The sequence below is a fragment of the Sinocyclocheilus rhinocerous genome, unplaced genomic scaffold, assembly GCF_001515625.1.
Source record: "Sinocyclocheilus rhinocerous isolate Xijiao unplaced genomic scaffold, SAMN03320098_v1.1 scaffold468, whole genome shotgun sequence".
Lineage (NCBI taxonomy): Eukaryota > Metazoa > Chordata > Actinopteri > Cypriniformes > Cyprinidae > Sinocyclocheilus > Sinocyclocheilus rhinocerous.
In genome coordinates this window covers 618630-634011 of record NW_015635305.1, presented here as the reverse complement: position 1 = coordinate 634011, position 15382 = coordinate 618630, and the positions used below count along the sequence as shown (strand labels likewise).

Genomic DNA, 15382 nt, shown 5'->3' with positions numbered 1-15382 from the left:
AAACTTTTTATGCGTTTTGCCTGTTCGTTTACACGACAACGGCATTTTGGAGACTGAAAACGCATATTTTTGAAAACGGGTTTCAAAGTGCAAGTTTTTGAAAACGCAACCGTTATCGTTTCCGTGTAAACACCCAAAACGGGAATATTTTTAAATGGTGACGTCATGCACGTACGTGGTACGTGTTAGGTATGTAGACATGCGCAGTACGTGTCGATTTTAAAGGCAAGCGTAAACAAACATATACAACAATGGCGGAGTACATGGTACTGTTGTTGCTGCTCAAGTGTTTGCTAACGCTTCTTCAGCAAAGTGTGGATTTACTTCACCAATATTACAACCAACAGCGGAGACGCATCATATACAACATATAATCGTCACTTCCCTACAGGTACCGTTTACTAACAAGGTGACAGCGCCAACTACTGATACGTCCGATAATATAACGTGAAACCCATAAAAATGGCTTTAAAAAGCACATGACGCCATAGTTTCATCACTTTACAGTGTCGCAATAACTGTCTTTTTGCAGTAAAGGTCCTGTCATAGTTTAATGAGTGAGAATGACATGAAGCGACGCAACGTTAGCTGCATTGAAAACAGATGAGCGCATATTCAGCTCCCGATCAGGGTGAAGTTCACGGGATTTTGTCCACAGAATGATAAAAGCACACATTATTTTAACATTTTATTATTTCACACTCAGTATTTTAACTTAAGCGCTGCAAGCCATGCATACAGCGCCGGACATGGACAGATTTTATGGTACGCAAAACAAGTACTTTAAAGGAATTCCTTTAGCTTATTGCCATTACTGTGGCAGCAAACAACAGCACAGCTTAACCCTGCGCACATTCAGATTTAGTTATATTGAAAAAGTTTCAATTTAGTCAATCTTTTTTTACCCCGTTTTAACATGGATTTCTATGGAGACCGGAACATGAGAGCACCCAAACGGAAGTTAGAATCCATCATGGCGCTGCTCACCGGTTACTCAGGAAAAAGGTCTATACGTGAAACTTTTTAAAAATGCAAGGGAAAAACTTTTCCGTTTTTGACTACATCGTTGTCGTGTAAACGTAGCCTCAGATGGCAAGTTTACAATGCTGAGGCTTAAGTGGCCTGCATTACTAAAATACTTTAGAGATTTAGTGTGCTTCTATATTTGCAGTCATTCACATTTTTGCATCCACTGGGGTTCTTTTCTTGCTTCCAAACAAAGAAATTCAAATGACCCTTTACATTTTTTTATTAATGAATGAATGAATGAATTAATTAATTACTTCATTCATTCATTCATTCATTCATTCAATCATTCATTCATTCATTCAAAAAAATATGGTAATGATACTTAAATCTTTTTAAGAGCTTGCAGGACGAATTAACCTAGCTGTAATCAATGGCTGTCTTAACCTTTGAGTGAGATTAGCAGTTTTCTTCCTTGTGGCGTTTTCAATTATTAACCCCCTCATCTGTGTCTGCTGCTGCCTCCCTTCATCAGCTAGATTACTCTTTTAGTCACACAAGGAGAAGAAGGGCCTGCGGTTTCTGAGGGAGAATTAAAACATTAGTGTTCACTGGCTGTAAATGGCATTAATTGGTCAGAAGGAGGCAAACGGCAGACACCTACTGTGTAATCTGGTTAGGTTATTTGTTTAGCTTGTCTTATGCCTCGCCAAGAGCCATTAAATGCTGTAATTAAAATAATGGTGCCAGATTATATTGTTTGTGCACCCAGTCACATCAAGACTTTTTTCCAACAAGCCAATCACAGAGACTGTTCATTTCCTACTTTGTGTTGTTATTTTCACTCAACCAGCAATAGAGCTCACTGAAGTGGAAGTTCATAAAGGTTGAATGCACAAGAATGGGTTTTGTGCAGGGTTGAAGGACTGGCTTGTCTCGCTCTATGATCATGTGATGGTTGGGTGTTCACAGTTATTATTGCATACAGTATGTTTTTCTTGAAGCCTAGCTGTATAGCATAATTACTCTTCAGAAAGACCCAATGGAGAAATAAACACCAGTAATCAATTTTGTGCTCAGGACATTGGTGGCTATTCAGCAGTGTTGTAGTCGAGACCAGCTCATTTGAGTCTGAATCAAGACCGATACGGGAAGAAGGTTGAGTCAGTGTCAAGACCGAGTCCACATACTCCCAAGTCCATGACAAGACCAAGACCATGAAAATATGAGCCTTGAGTCTGATTCTAAGAATGTATGTTCATGGTCCAAGACCATATTTTTACAGTCTTGGTCTCGGTCTTGGTCCTCGAGTCAGAGTTTAAGACCATCATATATTCATGGTCTTGGGTACTGTTTTGAAAGTAAATAGATGATTTTATTCAGAGATGTTTACCTGTTGCATTTAAAAAAGTTTCACCTGAGAGTATTTCAGATTTTTTTTGTCTAGTATTAAGCTTAAATGTCTTGTATATCTTTTTGTTAATTGTATGACTTTTATTATGTTATTCGCCTTGCTGCTGACATGGTGTTAATAAATAAATAGATAAATCATAGTCTTGGTCTTGTTACAGACTTATGTTTTGAATTCAACCCTCTTCTGGGCTCTGACTTGAATGAGCTGGTCTAAACTATGGCAATGCTGTTATTTTATGAGTATTATGTGACTTACTGTATGTGTTATTGACCTCTTTTTAACAACAGAATTATTTGGAAGTCATGTCATGAATATACACTTCTGCATTCAGGTTGAGAGGAAATGAAAATATGTGAGGTTTTGTGTTACTAGTCCACCAAAGGTCACTGGAGTTTCTAGAGTCTAGACGGTGGTGCTAAATGAATAGTTAAGCCAAAAATGAACATACTTTTGTTATTTACTCACCATCATGTTCCAAACCTGTATGAATGACTTACTTTTGTGGAACACAACAGGAGCCATTTTTAATAAGGTATTGGTTATTTTTTGTCCATCATTGCTTATGATTATGATCTTTTTTTTTCAGGCCACACGGTCAGAAACATCCAGGCTTTCTCTGTGCTTCAGAATGCCTTCTTGAAGGCCAAGAGTGGTCGATTAGCACGTATGATCCTTGAAGCCATTGCCAACATATACGCCGCCGACTATGCCAACTATTTCATCTTAGAGGCGCAGCATACGCTGTCGCAGTTTGCAGAGCGAGTAGCAAAGCTACCGGAGGTGCAGTCCAAGTACTTTGAGCTACTGGAGTTTGTTGTCTTCGGTCTTAATTACGTACCATGCAAAGAGCTTTTTAGCGTTAGCGTGCTGTTAAAGTCAAGTACTTCTTACGGATGCAGCATCACAGCCACTCGCACTCTTCTCAAACTCGGGCGCCACCACCCTGTCTTCAGTGATGTCTTCCGTGAAGTTGGACTGCTGGAAGTGTTAGTTAACCTGCTCCACAAATATGCAGCACTGTTGAAAGACCCAACGCAAGCCCATGGCGAGCAGGGTAAATCTTTTGTGAACTAAAATTTATTAATTAAATAATATCTATTAGTAAGGGTTATTTAAGTATTTTTTTATATAGTGTATATTAATATTTTGAATTAGCTTGTATTTTTTATACTATTTAGTTTTTAAAATTTTAGTTTTAAGTTTTAGGAATTTTATCATGTGCTTTTGTCTTTTTTTTTTTTTATTGGTTTTTTAAATATCTCTATTTATTTCAATTAACAAAAAAATAGTTTTTTTTTTACATTTTTGTCTTAGTTAGCAATAACAATGCTGATACTGGTTATAATTTCAATGACTGCTCCCCCCACTGTGGTCAGGTGATGCCAAGAACAATGTGGCTGAAGAGCAAAAACAGCTTGCCTGGCTTGTCATGGAGACACTCACAGTCCTCTTGCAAGGCTCGAACACCAATGCAGGTAAATGTGTGCATGACTGTTTCTTTTTTCTTTTTTTAATGTTAAATTGACTTGGTAATATGAAGGTTTGGAGAGGAGAATGAGATTAGGAAAGGGCCACAGGCCGGGACACAAACTCTGATCACCCGAAGCACTATCACACCACATGTCAGAACGCTGCCCAGAAGGCTCTGAGTTTTGCTGGGTTTTGAAAGAGGAAATGCAGTAGGCTTGGAATTAGACTGACGCAGTAGATTTGGTCTCACCGTCTCTTCCTCTTTAGCTACCTTTATCCATAATCAGGGCCTCACGGAATCTGTCACGACGCCTTGTGTATTCGTTTAAGTGATGTTTTTGGTATTACTTTATTCGTGCATAACAGGAAGTTCAACTTTCAGACAGAATTTTTTACTTTTTAATCAAAAGTACTCTAAAGACAATCAGTGATATAATTTCCATTTAAAATGGTCTGTTTTGGCAAGACAAAAGGAGTTGTCCCTTTTCCTTTAAAATAGTACTTAGGCTTTAGTTACATCTTAGCTGTAAACCATCATTTGCTACTTCCTACTCATTCTTGAGAGCTTTTGATTAGACAAAAATTTGTGTGGTGCACAATGAGTCATCAATTTTCAGAAAAGAAAGACTACATTTTAAATCTGTAAGATCTGCTAAAGGCTAATTTTTATTAAATTTAACAGTATGCTAGTATATAGATAGTCTCAAAGCTAATATACATAGACACAATGCCACAAAAGTCAGTTTTTGATTTCATATGGTCTTGAACAGAAATATGAGATTGACATAGCTGGTTTTAAAACTTTCCAGTGCACCCCTTAGGCTTTCATTATAATTGTGTTATTATACTGAAAAACTCTTGTTTTTAAGCACTCAGGGACGAGTCAAAATTCATTTTCATGCTCTCAGGCCCTGCAGTAGTCTCACTCTCTGTGCTGAGTCAGGTCTCTGGTTGAGAAACGTTCTTAACTTCAGCTCTGTAATCATTTCTCTTCTATATCATGGCTGCTGATAGTCTCAGAATGCTCTATCTCACAGATGCACTCATGCTTTATTTATTGTTAGCCAGTCAGAATGGCTTTGTTGCAGAAAATTAGCGAGTAATTCCAAATATGGCATTGACATTGAGGTGATCAGTCATTTCTAAATCTCACTATGGTCTTGTTGTGTCTAATATTTACATAAACAATACATTAAATATCTTGCCAAGCTATAAAGTTGAAACTGAAGTTGTCTCCAAGCTTGAATTTTTAACGAGAAAATCTGAATCTCTCAGGATTGTTCCGTGAGTTTGGCGGAGCCAGGTGTGTGCACAACATTGTGAAGTACCGTCAGTGTCGTGAGCACGCTCTGATGATCATTCAACAGCTGGTGCTGTCGCCATCTGGAGATGATGACATGGGTACTCTGCTCGGCCTTATGCACTCCGCACCTTCAACAGAACTACAGCTCAAAACTGACATTTTGTGGGTGAGGCACATTTATAACTGTGTGAAGAAAATAAGTGACACATTCAGCCAAGTTGGTTACAGGTGCAGGTGGAAATGGAGTAAATTTGGAAAATAGTAAATGTCCACATTTTGAAATGAATGCTTCAAAATGTTATTGATAAAAATGTTGCAGTTGTCAAGTAAAGATTTTGGTGCACTTCTATTATATGTAATATCATATTATATAATATATTAGCAGCCATTAGGCTGTGTGTCCACCAAAACATTTTTCCTGAGGCTAACGTATTTTTTAAATGGTTTTGAATGGGAGCGCCGTGATTTTTAAAACACCAGCAGCGTGACAAGGTGCTGAGCATCTAATGTTCAACTTTGGGTAAAACGCTACGCTGATCACTGTCACTTTTTAGATTTAGACATGCCAAGATGTGAGCAGCTATCATCGGATCTTCAGGATGGAATGAGAGGTAGAGTTTAGTGGCATCAGCATAGCAGTGATATAAAAAGCCATGTTTCTGAATGACAGAACCTAGTGATGCCATGTAGACAGAGAAGAGAAGTGGTCCAAGAACTGAGCCCTGAGGCACCCTAGTAGTTAGATGTTGCAACTTGGACACCTCACCTCTCTAAGATACCTTGAAGGACCTATAGGAGAGGTAAGACTCAAACCACTGGAGTGCGGTTCCTGAGATGCCTGATCACTACGAGTGAACAACAAAGGAGGAGAAGCTAATATTGCTTGTCTCCCAGTATTAATGTCTACCAAATGGGATTCCCGGACTACTACGAATATTGATATGAAAAATAATGCTTGCAACATTTCATTAACAATAAGTCTGCAACATTACTTCTGCGGATATTCCGTATTATAGCAACCAAAGCGTTTCAATTGAAAAAAATGCTGGCCATAGAAGTGCCCTTAAGCGCTCACAGCTAGGTGTTTTTAAAAAAAGCTAAAAACTCTTTGGTGGACACACAGCCTTACTCCAGTCTTCAGTTTCGCATGATTCTTTAGAGAACTTGTTAAAAATTAAAAAAAATGTAAATCTTATTGAACCCAAACTTTTGAATTAAAGCATCTTTGTTAAACAACTAACTTCCATCCTTATGATTTAATTCTGAATCCACCTAACATTCTTTGTTCTTTCTCATTAGGCTGTGTTAGCAGTGCTGCGCGAGAGCCATCGTACACGCACCGTCTTTCGCAAGGTGGGAGGCTTTGTGTACGTGACCTCACTGTTTATATATGTGTGTGTGTGTGTGTCAATATGTAATTATATATAATTTATTTTTATTTATTTTAATTACATTTTTTAAAGACTTTGTTCACACATCTTCAATTTAAAGATTTACCTTAAAGAAGATACCTTAGCATCAGTTTTGTTTTTCACCTACAGTCAGATGTCAAAGTGAAGGATTTTATGAGAATGAACTGAACGCATCATATTTTGTGTGAAACTTAAAGGCATGTTCCCATTTAAGTGCTATCAACAGTATTCTTGTTTTGTTGTTTGCCACGATTACCACAGAAATGATTACCATGATTTGCTGTAGGCTGCTCCCTGGAGAGATACAGAGAGCAACTGGAGAGTTACATGCAGTACAGTATATTAGCTCACAGACTTCCGTTAGAAGAAAATTATTATGATTTTTTTTTTTTACAAACTTCGGGACAAGATGAAATTACATTGTGGTAATCGACAGTAAGAACCCAGAACATTCTTTTTAGGGGTGTACCTTTGAAACAGGCCAGTAAAAAAAACTTTCTTAAAGGGATAGTTCACCAAAAAAATGAAAATTGTCATTAATTACTCACCTTCACGTCATTTCAAACCTTTAAGACCATTAATGTTGGTTGCCATGGAGCGTTCTCTCTGTTCTCCACCTGTCAGCGGCTGGGAGAAGGTCAACCAGAACAAAGTCTTTGAACTACTACACACCGTATTCTGCACTCTAACAGCAGCCATGCGTTACGAACCTGCCAACTCATACTTCTTTCGCACTGAGATCCAGTACGAGAAGCTGGCCGATGCTGTGCGACTTTTGGGATGTTTTTCTGATGCTAAGAAAGTTGGTCCAGCTACCGTCTTCCCCTCAAATGCCCAACCATTCCAGCGGTTACTGGAGGATGAGATCATACCAGCAGAAAACGTGTGTCCCACACTCAAGCACTGCAGCAAGCTGTTCATCTACCTGTACAAGATGGCCACCGACTCTTTTGACAGGTGTGGATAAATGAAAGTTGTCTTTTCTTAAGGAATAGAAAGAATCAATGTGTTTTGGATGTGATATCAGTAAGATGGCTGAAAAAAGAAAATTAAATCCCTTTTTCAGTTAAGGGGGCAGTTTACTTTTATTGTGAAATTTTAAGAGGACATTAGTAAGGATGTGCATTTTGAGTAACTGTTATAGTCGAGTACTCTTTGCACATAAAAAAAAAATTTAATAAAAATGTATGTCTAAATTTTATATTTTGATTAATTCACAAACATATCACTAATGACAGTTTCATAAAAAACTTTAACAAACAATGCTATATCTTAAAAAAATTAATGAGCACAATGGTTTAATTAAAACCATGCACAACTACTTTTGAAAATTAAAATGAACAAGCTAAAAAAAAATTTAAGAATAAGCGATGTAATTCAAAATTAAAAGCACATTTTAGCTCACACAGGGCTTACATAGAAACCAATTTTAAATTTAGACTACCGCCATTAGGGAAGTTAACATGTAAAAATGTCTATTCTAAAAGGACTATTTTGTGTTTTTATATTATGTTTTTATTCAAATAAAAAAATAAAAATTGCCACTTAAGCCTAATAGAAAATGCACTCTGCAATGGTAGTTTATTTTTGTATTTTGTTCCACCAATCTGGTGGGATTCATGATTCTTACAGGAACCAAATATACAAGTTTTAAAGATTGATACTTGGATGCACTTGAAAGTACACAATATTTCCTTTCATAATGTAAATGCATATCTAGAATGCCACCCTAAATATTCATTTGTAACAATTAGGGATTCAGTGGGGAAAGTACTCTCATTGTTTTCTGTGGCAGGCAAAGTCACAAAGGAAAATCGGGTTGTGTAGTTTGAGGTGCAGAATGAGTACTCGACCAGTTTGACTCTTCATGCTCATCCTTGATCTGCTGAGAGTGTAGTTTAGATGTGTCATTCTCATTAGTCATGACCTTCAGAAGATGCAAATGCCTTCACATGTTATCTGAGTGTAGCCGTGCTTTGGGCTTGTGTTTGTGTTAGATTTGCTTGATCTGTAGATCCTCTGAGTTCTATGTGCTGTGCCCTGAGCTGTGCATTCAACAGGAACTAACTGCCTCCCTCTCTTGCTCTTTCTCATTTCTTGTCTCTCGTAACCTCTGGCATTGCCTGGCTGCACACGCGGGGTGTGTGTGGTATGGACCTGCTGTTTGTGTTTGTATGGCTGTGTGAATGTCTGGTCTGTCTTCATGTTGATTGTTTGGTCGTGACTCTGCGTGTCCGTTTGTGGTTGAATCGTTGTAGTCGTGCCGAGCAGGTGCCCCCCTGCTTGACTCATGAGACCTCGCTGCCCTCTCCTTGGGGCACGCCAGCAATCGCCAGGAAGAGGTACTGCTTTCTGCCTCCTCTTCCTTTTCTCCCTTTGTCTTTTCCTTTTTTCTTTTTCTGTTCTTTGCTTGTCGAGTGATCAGACCCTTTTTTCTCTAGTATGTTTCAATTCCTCTTCCTTCTTTTGTTCACTTTTCTCTCACACCTTTCCTTACTGTAGGGATGTGCAATTATATTGGTACTATATTGGTTATCTGCCATTATTAGAAATTGTTTATTTATCATATTGATCCGTATTGTGCATAAATACACCACCGTTCAAAAGTTTGGGATTAATTTTTTTTTTTAACTTTCTCAAAAGAAGTGCCTTATGCTAACCAAGGTTGCATTTATTTGATCAGCAATACAGTAAACACAGTAATAATGTGAACTATATTATTTACATTATTTATTATATATACATTATTATATATACTTTTTTCATGTATTTCAAAACTATTTTAAAATTTCATTTATTCCTATGATGGCAAAGCTGGCATTACTCCAGCCTTCAGTGTCACATGATCCTTATATATAGAATTATAATTCTTATTAAATAATTGTAATATACTAATTTGCTCAAGAAACATTTATTATTTTTCAGTTCTGAGATTTTGTGCAAACTGTGATACATTTCCCCCCAGATTCTCTGATGAATAGAAAGTCCAGTAGAACAGAATTTATTTGAAATAATATAATTTTTTAACGATTTGAAAGTCTCTACTAAATAAATGTACTTATTCCTTTAGATAGAAAAATACTGACCCCAAATTTTGAATTGTACTGTATTGTAAATCTGTTAATATTATATATTGAATTGTGCATGTCTAATTTCCCATATTTTTTCATTTCGATTATCTTTAACAGCATCTAACGCTTACTTGAAGTTAATCTTTAAAAACACTAACAATTTTATAATACTGTAAGTGTTAAATGTAATTTTTAGCTGCTCTGAAAATGAATATCAATTTTTCTTGTTGTACATTATAATGTTGTTGTGACGCCTAAATACAGTAATGTATTATTAATTTATGTAGACTAAAAACGGTTTAGAAATTAAGTATTATGTATTCATCTGAATTGATGTCACTAGGAATTTTCAATAAAAATAACATACCGGTTTAGAACTAGACCTATGAGCTATTATATTCAGTTCCTACAATATGATAAATTGAAAAGTGATAAAAAAGGTATCGCTTCTGTGTAAGATTTTTTTTATTTTCCTAACAAGTCCCAACAAGCAACAGGACATGCTGTTAGTGTATATTTACTTTAGCCCCGCCCACCCAGAAATGTCATTGGTTCAAAATAGCGGTATGTTAAACATCAAATATGTTCTGATTGGCTGTTATTATGCTGTGCCCATCTACATTTATGTTTTCAGTGTAAATAGACAAATTGCTGGTGGTAGGAAACTTACTGTTTAGCATACTGTTATTCATCTCCTCCCTCTGATCAGAGTGATTACCATCTGCAACTTTTGCAACCTCTCACTTTTCTTCTCCTTGATCATCTCCTTTGACTATATTTTCGTCTTTTTCTGCACCATTTCATCTGCCGTGTTGAGCTACTTTGCTTACCTGTAAAGCTTTGCAGTTGCAAAAATTTCCCCTTCTCTGGTTGTGTTGACAGCTTTTTTGAGTCCTTTTGCTTTTCAAGCTCTCTGTGAGGAGTTTTGATTCATAATTAACCTTATATCAAAGCTGATATTTTTTCAAAATGTCGTTTCGGTGCTGTATTTAAGAGTAAGGACCAAAAAATCCTTCTTTAAAAAAATCTCTCTAAGCTTTTGCAGCCTGTTAGCTTTTATCAGGATAAAACTGCCAAGCCAAAATGTATAAGTGAATTACACTTTCCAGGCACTGACACTAAGTGATGAGACTAAGAAGAGCCATTAAGCATTCTTTTCTTTCCCAATAGACATGGCTATCACAGCTCATCCAACTCTGCTCCTGGTAAAGTCCTAACGGACCTAAAGCTGCACTTGGGAAATCCGTCCCAGCACTCTTCAGACCCTGTAGTCATCCACCCTGGAGCAGTGCTGGCAATGCTGGACCTCCTACCCTCCGTTTCTTCTGACACACAGCCTGAGGTATGAGCTGCTTGTAGACATTGGCTCTGTCTCAAAATTTAGTGAGCTGACACCATGTTTGGTGTCTACAAAGTCATCAGCCCACATGGGAATGCCTAATGCAAAACTTTGGTGTTGATATGTAGCTAGGAGAGAATGTGTTGCTGTTCAAAAGTTTGGGATCAATTTTTTTTTTAATTAAATTAATTATTTTATTTAATTAGGGTGCATTAAATTGCTCAAAAGTGACAGTAAGTTCTGAATAGGACAAGATGAAATTACATTGTGGTAATCGACAGTAAGAACCCAGAACATTCTTTTTAGGGGTGTACCTTTGAAACAGGCCAGTAAAAAAAACTTTCTTAAAGGGATAGTTCACCAAAAAAATGAAAATTGTCATTAATTACTCACCTTCACGTCATTTCAAACCTTTAAGACCATTAAGTTAATCTTTGGAACACAAATTAAGATATTTTTGATGAAATCCGAGAGCTTTCTGACCGGTTTCTGAAAGGTAGTAAGGATATGCGTCATGGTATTGTCATGAACGTGTGTCAAAGACTGAAACGGAAGAGAAGAAATTGTTTAATAAAGTCATTATTTTGTTTTCTTTGCATACAAAAAGTTTTCTCGTAGCTTCATAAAATTAAGGTTGAACCACTGATGTCAGCTGGACTATTTTAACAATGTCCTTACTACCTTTCTGGGTATTGAACGTGTCAGTTGTGTTGCTGTCTATGCAAGGTCAGAAAGCTCTTGGCATTTCATCAAAAATATCTTAATTTGTGTTCCGAAGATGAACAAAGGTCTTACGGGTTTGGAACTACATGATTAATGACAGAACTTTCATTTTTGGGTGAACTATCCCTTTAAGTCAGTGGTTCTCAACCCGCGGCCTGTCACAAATTCAAATGCGGCCCACCATGCTGAACACAATTTAAAAAAATAACTTTCAGTTTTACAATTCATTTTAGTTTTTACATTCATTTAAAAATGCACTAAGCAAATATAAGCTATAATGTTTTTATGTCAAATAATTTTGTTTTTCATATATTATTTTCAGACATGATCAGACCTGTACTCACGTTACACATTTAACTAACCCTTACAAACGCGCACTTTGGCAGAATTCAATTCAAATAGTCATCAGCAGCCATTATTTCGTTAAATTGAGCATCAGAATGGGCAAATTTGTTATTAAGGGAGAAAAACTAAATGTGGAAAATGCCAGCAAAGGAACACATACAAACAAGAATACCGGGCTGAAATGCAGGGCTCTAGTTCAGGCAAAAGGAAACACCCATACTATGCAGCAATCATCCTTAATTGCAGAAATGTGGCAAAACATCTCTGGAGAGAACCTCAGATTATTAAATTCGAAAGTGCTTTCCATATTTGGATCAACATAGGCTACATTTGTGAACACACATTTTCTGCAATGTCACGTGTCAAGTCACGCTTCCGTGCGCGTCTTACAGAATGCAACTCACAATCGCAACTTCATTGTGCTGTTACTCCTTTCGAGACAAATTTCACAAAATTGGTCAGCTCCCGACAGCTTCAGGTGTTTTATTAATGTGAGTAGAATTATTTATTTATTTATTTATATCAATGAATGTAATCGATTAGATATCATAATATTTAGGCTATAATATTATAAATCGGGTTGGTTTGTATTGTGACGTAATATGTAAATGATATGCGTGCGGCCCGTGAGACTTGCACTTGGACCATAGTGTGGCCCAGTGGGAAAAAAAGGTTGAGAACCACTGCTTTAAGTACTTGTTTTCAGAATGACTAGTAATAGCATGTTATGTTTGACTTGTGCCACTGTAATGTGAATTTAAAATTTCAGAATGTTAGTGTTTATCAGAGCTGAGTGTTCTACTGTAAGTGTCCTACAGCTCACTTTAGCCTCGCTCTGCTCCTCAGCATGCTCTGGACCTGCAGCTGGCGGTTGCTAACATCCTGCAGCTGCTAGTGCATTCAGAGAGGAACCAGCAGATCCTGTGTGAGTCGGGTCTGCACTCACGTTTGCTTCAGCGCTGTAGCTGCGCTTTGGGAGACGAAGATCACCCACTCCACCCACCTCTGCAGAGGATGTTTGAGCGACTGGCCTCCCAGGCCCTAGAGCCGATGGTGCTCAGGTGAGTCCAGTTTGCTCCAAAAATGTTTAGATAGAGACTGGAAAATATATTATATTATATTCAATTATATTATATAATATTATGAGGACAGAGAGGGCCTCCTCGCTGGTAGTGTACAATATACTGTATACATTATAGTACACGACTGTGATACAGTACAGATCAGAGGGCCAGCTCTTTGTCCATTACATCTCAAAGACTCAACGATATTTATTAAAGTGATTAATATTTAAGAATAATAACTTAACGGAACATGTTTCTGCCCCCAACCTTCTATTGATTGGTCTCCTACATGTGAGCTCTTTTGAACTGATTTTTGTTTATACAAAGACCAGATGAGTCAGTTAAAATCTGTTTTGCTCCTGGGGCTCCTCCACGTTTCAGTCTTTACTGATTTGATCTTATCACAGCTGCATGTTTGCATAAAAGGAAAATGATCAAATTTGACTATATCAATATTATTCAAAGCTCTATGGGTTGTCTCTAAGTCAAACGGATTAGCGATTTCAATTTTGTGATGGAGGATGCTTTACTACAAAATAATAATAATAAAAAAAAAAAAGCAATTCACTTCAGCTCATTTGAGAAATCAAAATCTGTCTTATATGGTTTAAATGGTATGCGACTGCATTCTGGATCATAGTTCTTTAAGTGATTAATATATATTATTATTTTCTTATTATTTATAATAATAAAATACAGTATCTCACAGAAGTGAGTACACCCCTCACATTTGTGTAAAGCATGCTCAAACGGAAGGTGGAGGAGGGCAAGGTCTCTAACATCCACCAGCTCCGTGATGTCGTCATGGAGGAGTGGAAGAGGACTCCAGTGGCAACCTGTGAAGCTCTGGTGAACTCCATGCCCAAGAGGGTTAAGGCAGTGCTGGAAAATAATGGTGGCCACACAAAATATTGACACTTCGGGCCCAATTTGGACATTTTCATTTAGGGGTGTACTCACTTTTGTGGCCAGTGGTTTAGACATTAATGGCTGTGTGTTGAGTTATTTTGATGGGACAGCAAATTGACTTACTTACACAAGCTGTACACTCACTAATTTACATTGTAGCAAAGTGTCATTTCTTTAGTGTTGTCACATGAAAAGATATAAAAAAATATTTACAAAAATGTGAGGGGTGTACTCACTTCTGTGAGATACTATATATATATATATATATATATATTGCAATCATTACAATTATTATACAGTAATTATATATTTTATTAATTGCATTTATCTAATGTTTATTTTTATCAGTTGAAGTTGTTGTCTTCTGGATTTCCTAATGTGTTGTGATAATGCTCGAAGAGCAAGCTATTGCTCATTGTGTGGGATATTACTGTCTCTAATAAATGGTTTTTATGCATTTTTCAGAGAATTTTTACGACTTGGGAATCCTCTGAATTGCGGTGCCTGGGACAAAAAGCTCCTGAAGCAGTATCGGGTCCACAAGCCTAGCTCCCTAAGCTATGAAGCTGAAATGCGCAGTAAGGAAAAAAATGAATGCATAAAGACTGCTAGAGCTGTCACTGTGCTTTTGTGCCATCCCGTAAACAGTTTGTGTCAGTGTTATGTGGTCTTGTCTCTGTGGTTTCTCTGTGGGCCAGTGAAAGAAGGGACATTACTTCAGGCTTCACTGACTGTGGTCTTTGGTGAAATGCCATCAATCACCATCAGAATCAAACAAAACATTCTCCTTTCGCTCTCCACGGCTCTGCCAGCAGAGAGACATTCAATTGAATAGGGTTTTGCTGGAGATGAGTTCCCAGCTTCCCTAATTACCAGTTAAATTACTTTTCTCCGAGCTCTCACCATATCCAGCAAGTCCTTTTTGAACTTGCTAATTTAAAGGTTTCCTGCTTGCTTAGTAGAAAACCTCAGTGGAATTGTGCAGTCATTCCAAGGTCCAGTGCAAGCAGATATTTTTGTTGGTTTTATCCACAACAGATTACCTCAGAATGAGCATATTTAAGAGAACTGTAATTAAAAAGAATGAAAGGATTTTACCAGACAGGAAATTTCCCTTGCTTTTTTAGTGTCAGATTTACAACATTCAACATCCACCTGCTTTTTATTCCTTTAGCATTCCTTTTCTGACATCACACTGAAGGTTACACTGCTTTACTCTTTACACAGCAGCATTTTATATATGAATTCTTTTGGCCTGAAATGGCCAATAATAATATAATATTTTATAAATAATAAGTGTGTGTGTGTGTGTGTGTGTGTGTGTGTGTGTATAATATATATATATATATATATATATATATATATA

At 37.1% G+C, this 15382-nt stretch overlaps 1 protein-coding gene across 1 annotated transcript in view; it reads left to right on the top strand.

The window, feature by feature from the left end:
• The window catches only part of wdfy3 (WD repeat and FYVE domain containing 3), an 85104-nt gene that overhangs the window by 29780 nt on the left and 39942 nt on the right, over positions 1–15382 (top strand). The window contains 9 exon segments of the mRNA XM_016561081.1: positions 2967–3434; positions 3757–3855; positions 5126–5319; positions 6453–6535; positions 7139–7522; positions 8824–8907; positions 10807–10978; positions 12890–13104; positions 14482–14594. Of these exon segments, the coding sequence (XP_016416567.1) occupies positions 2967–3434; positions 3757–3855; positions 5126–5319; positions 6453–6535; positions 7139–7522; positions 8824–8907; positions 10807–10978; positions 12890–13104; positions 14482–14594 (1812 nt within the window).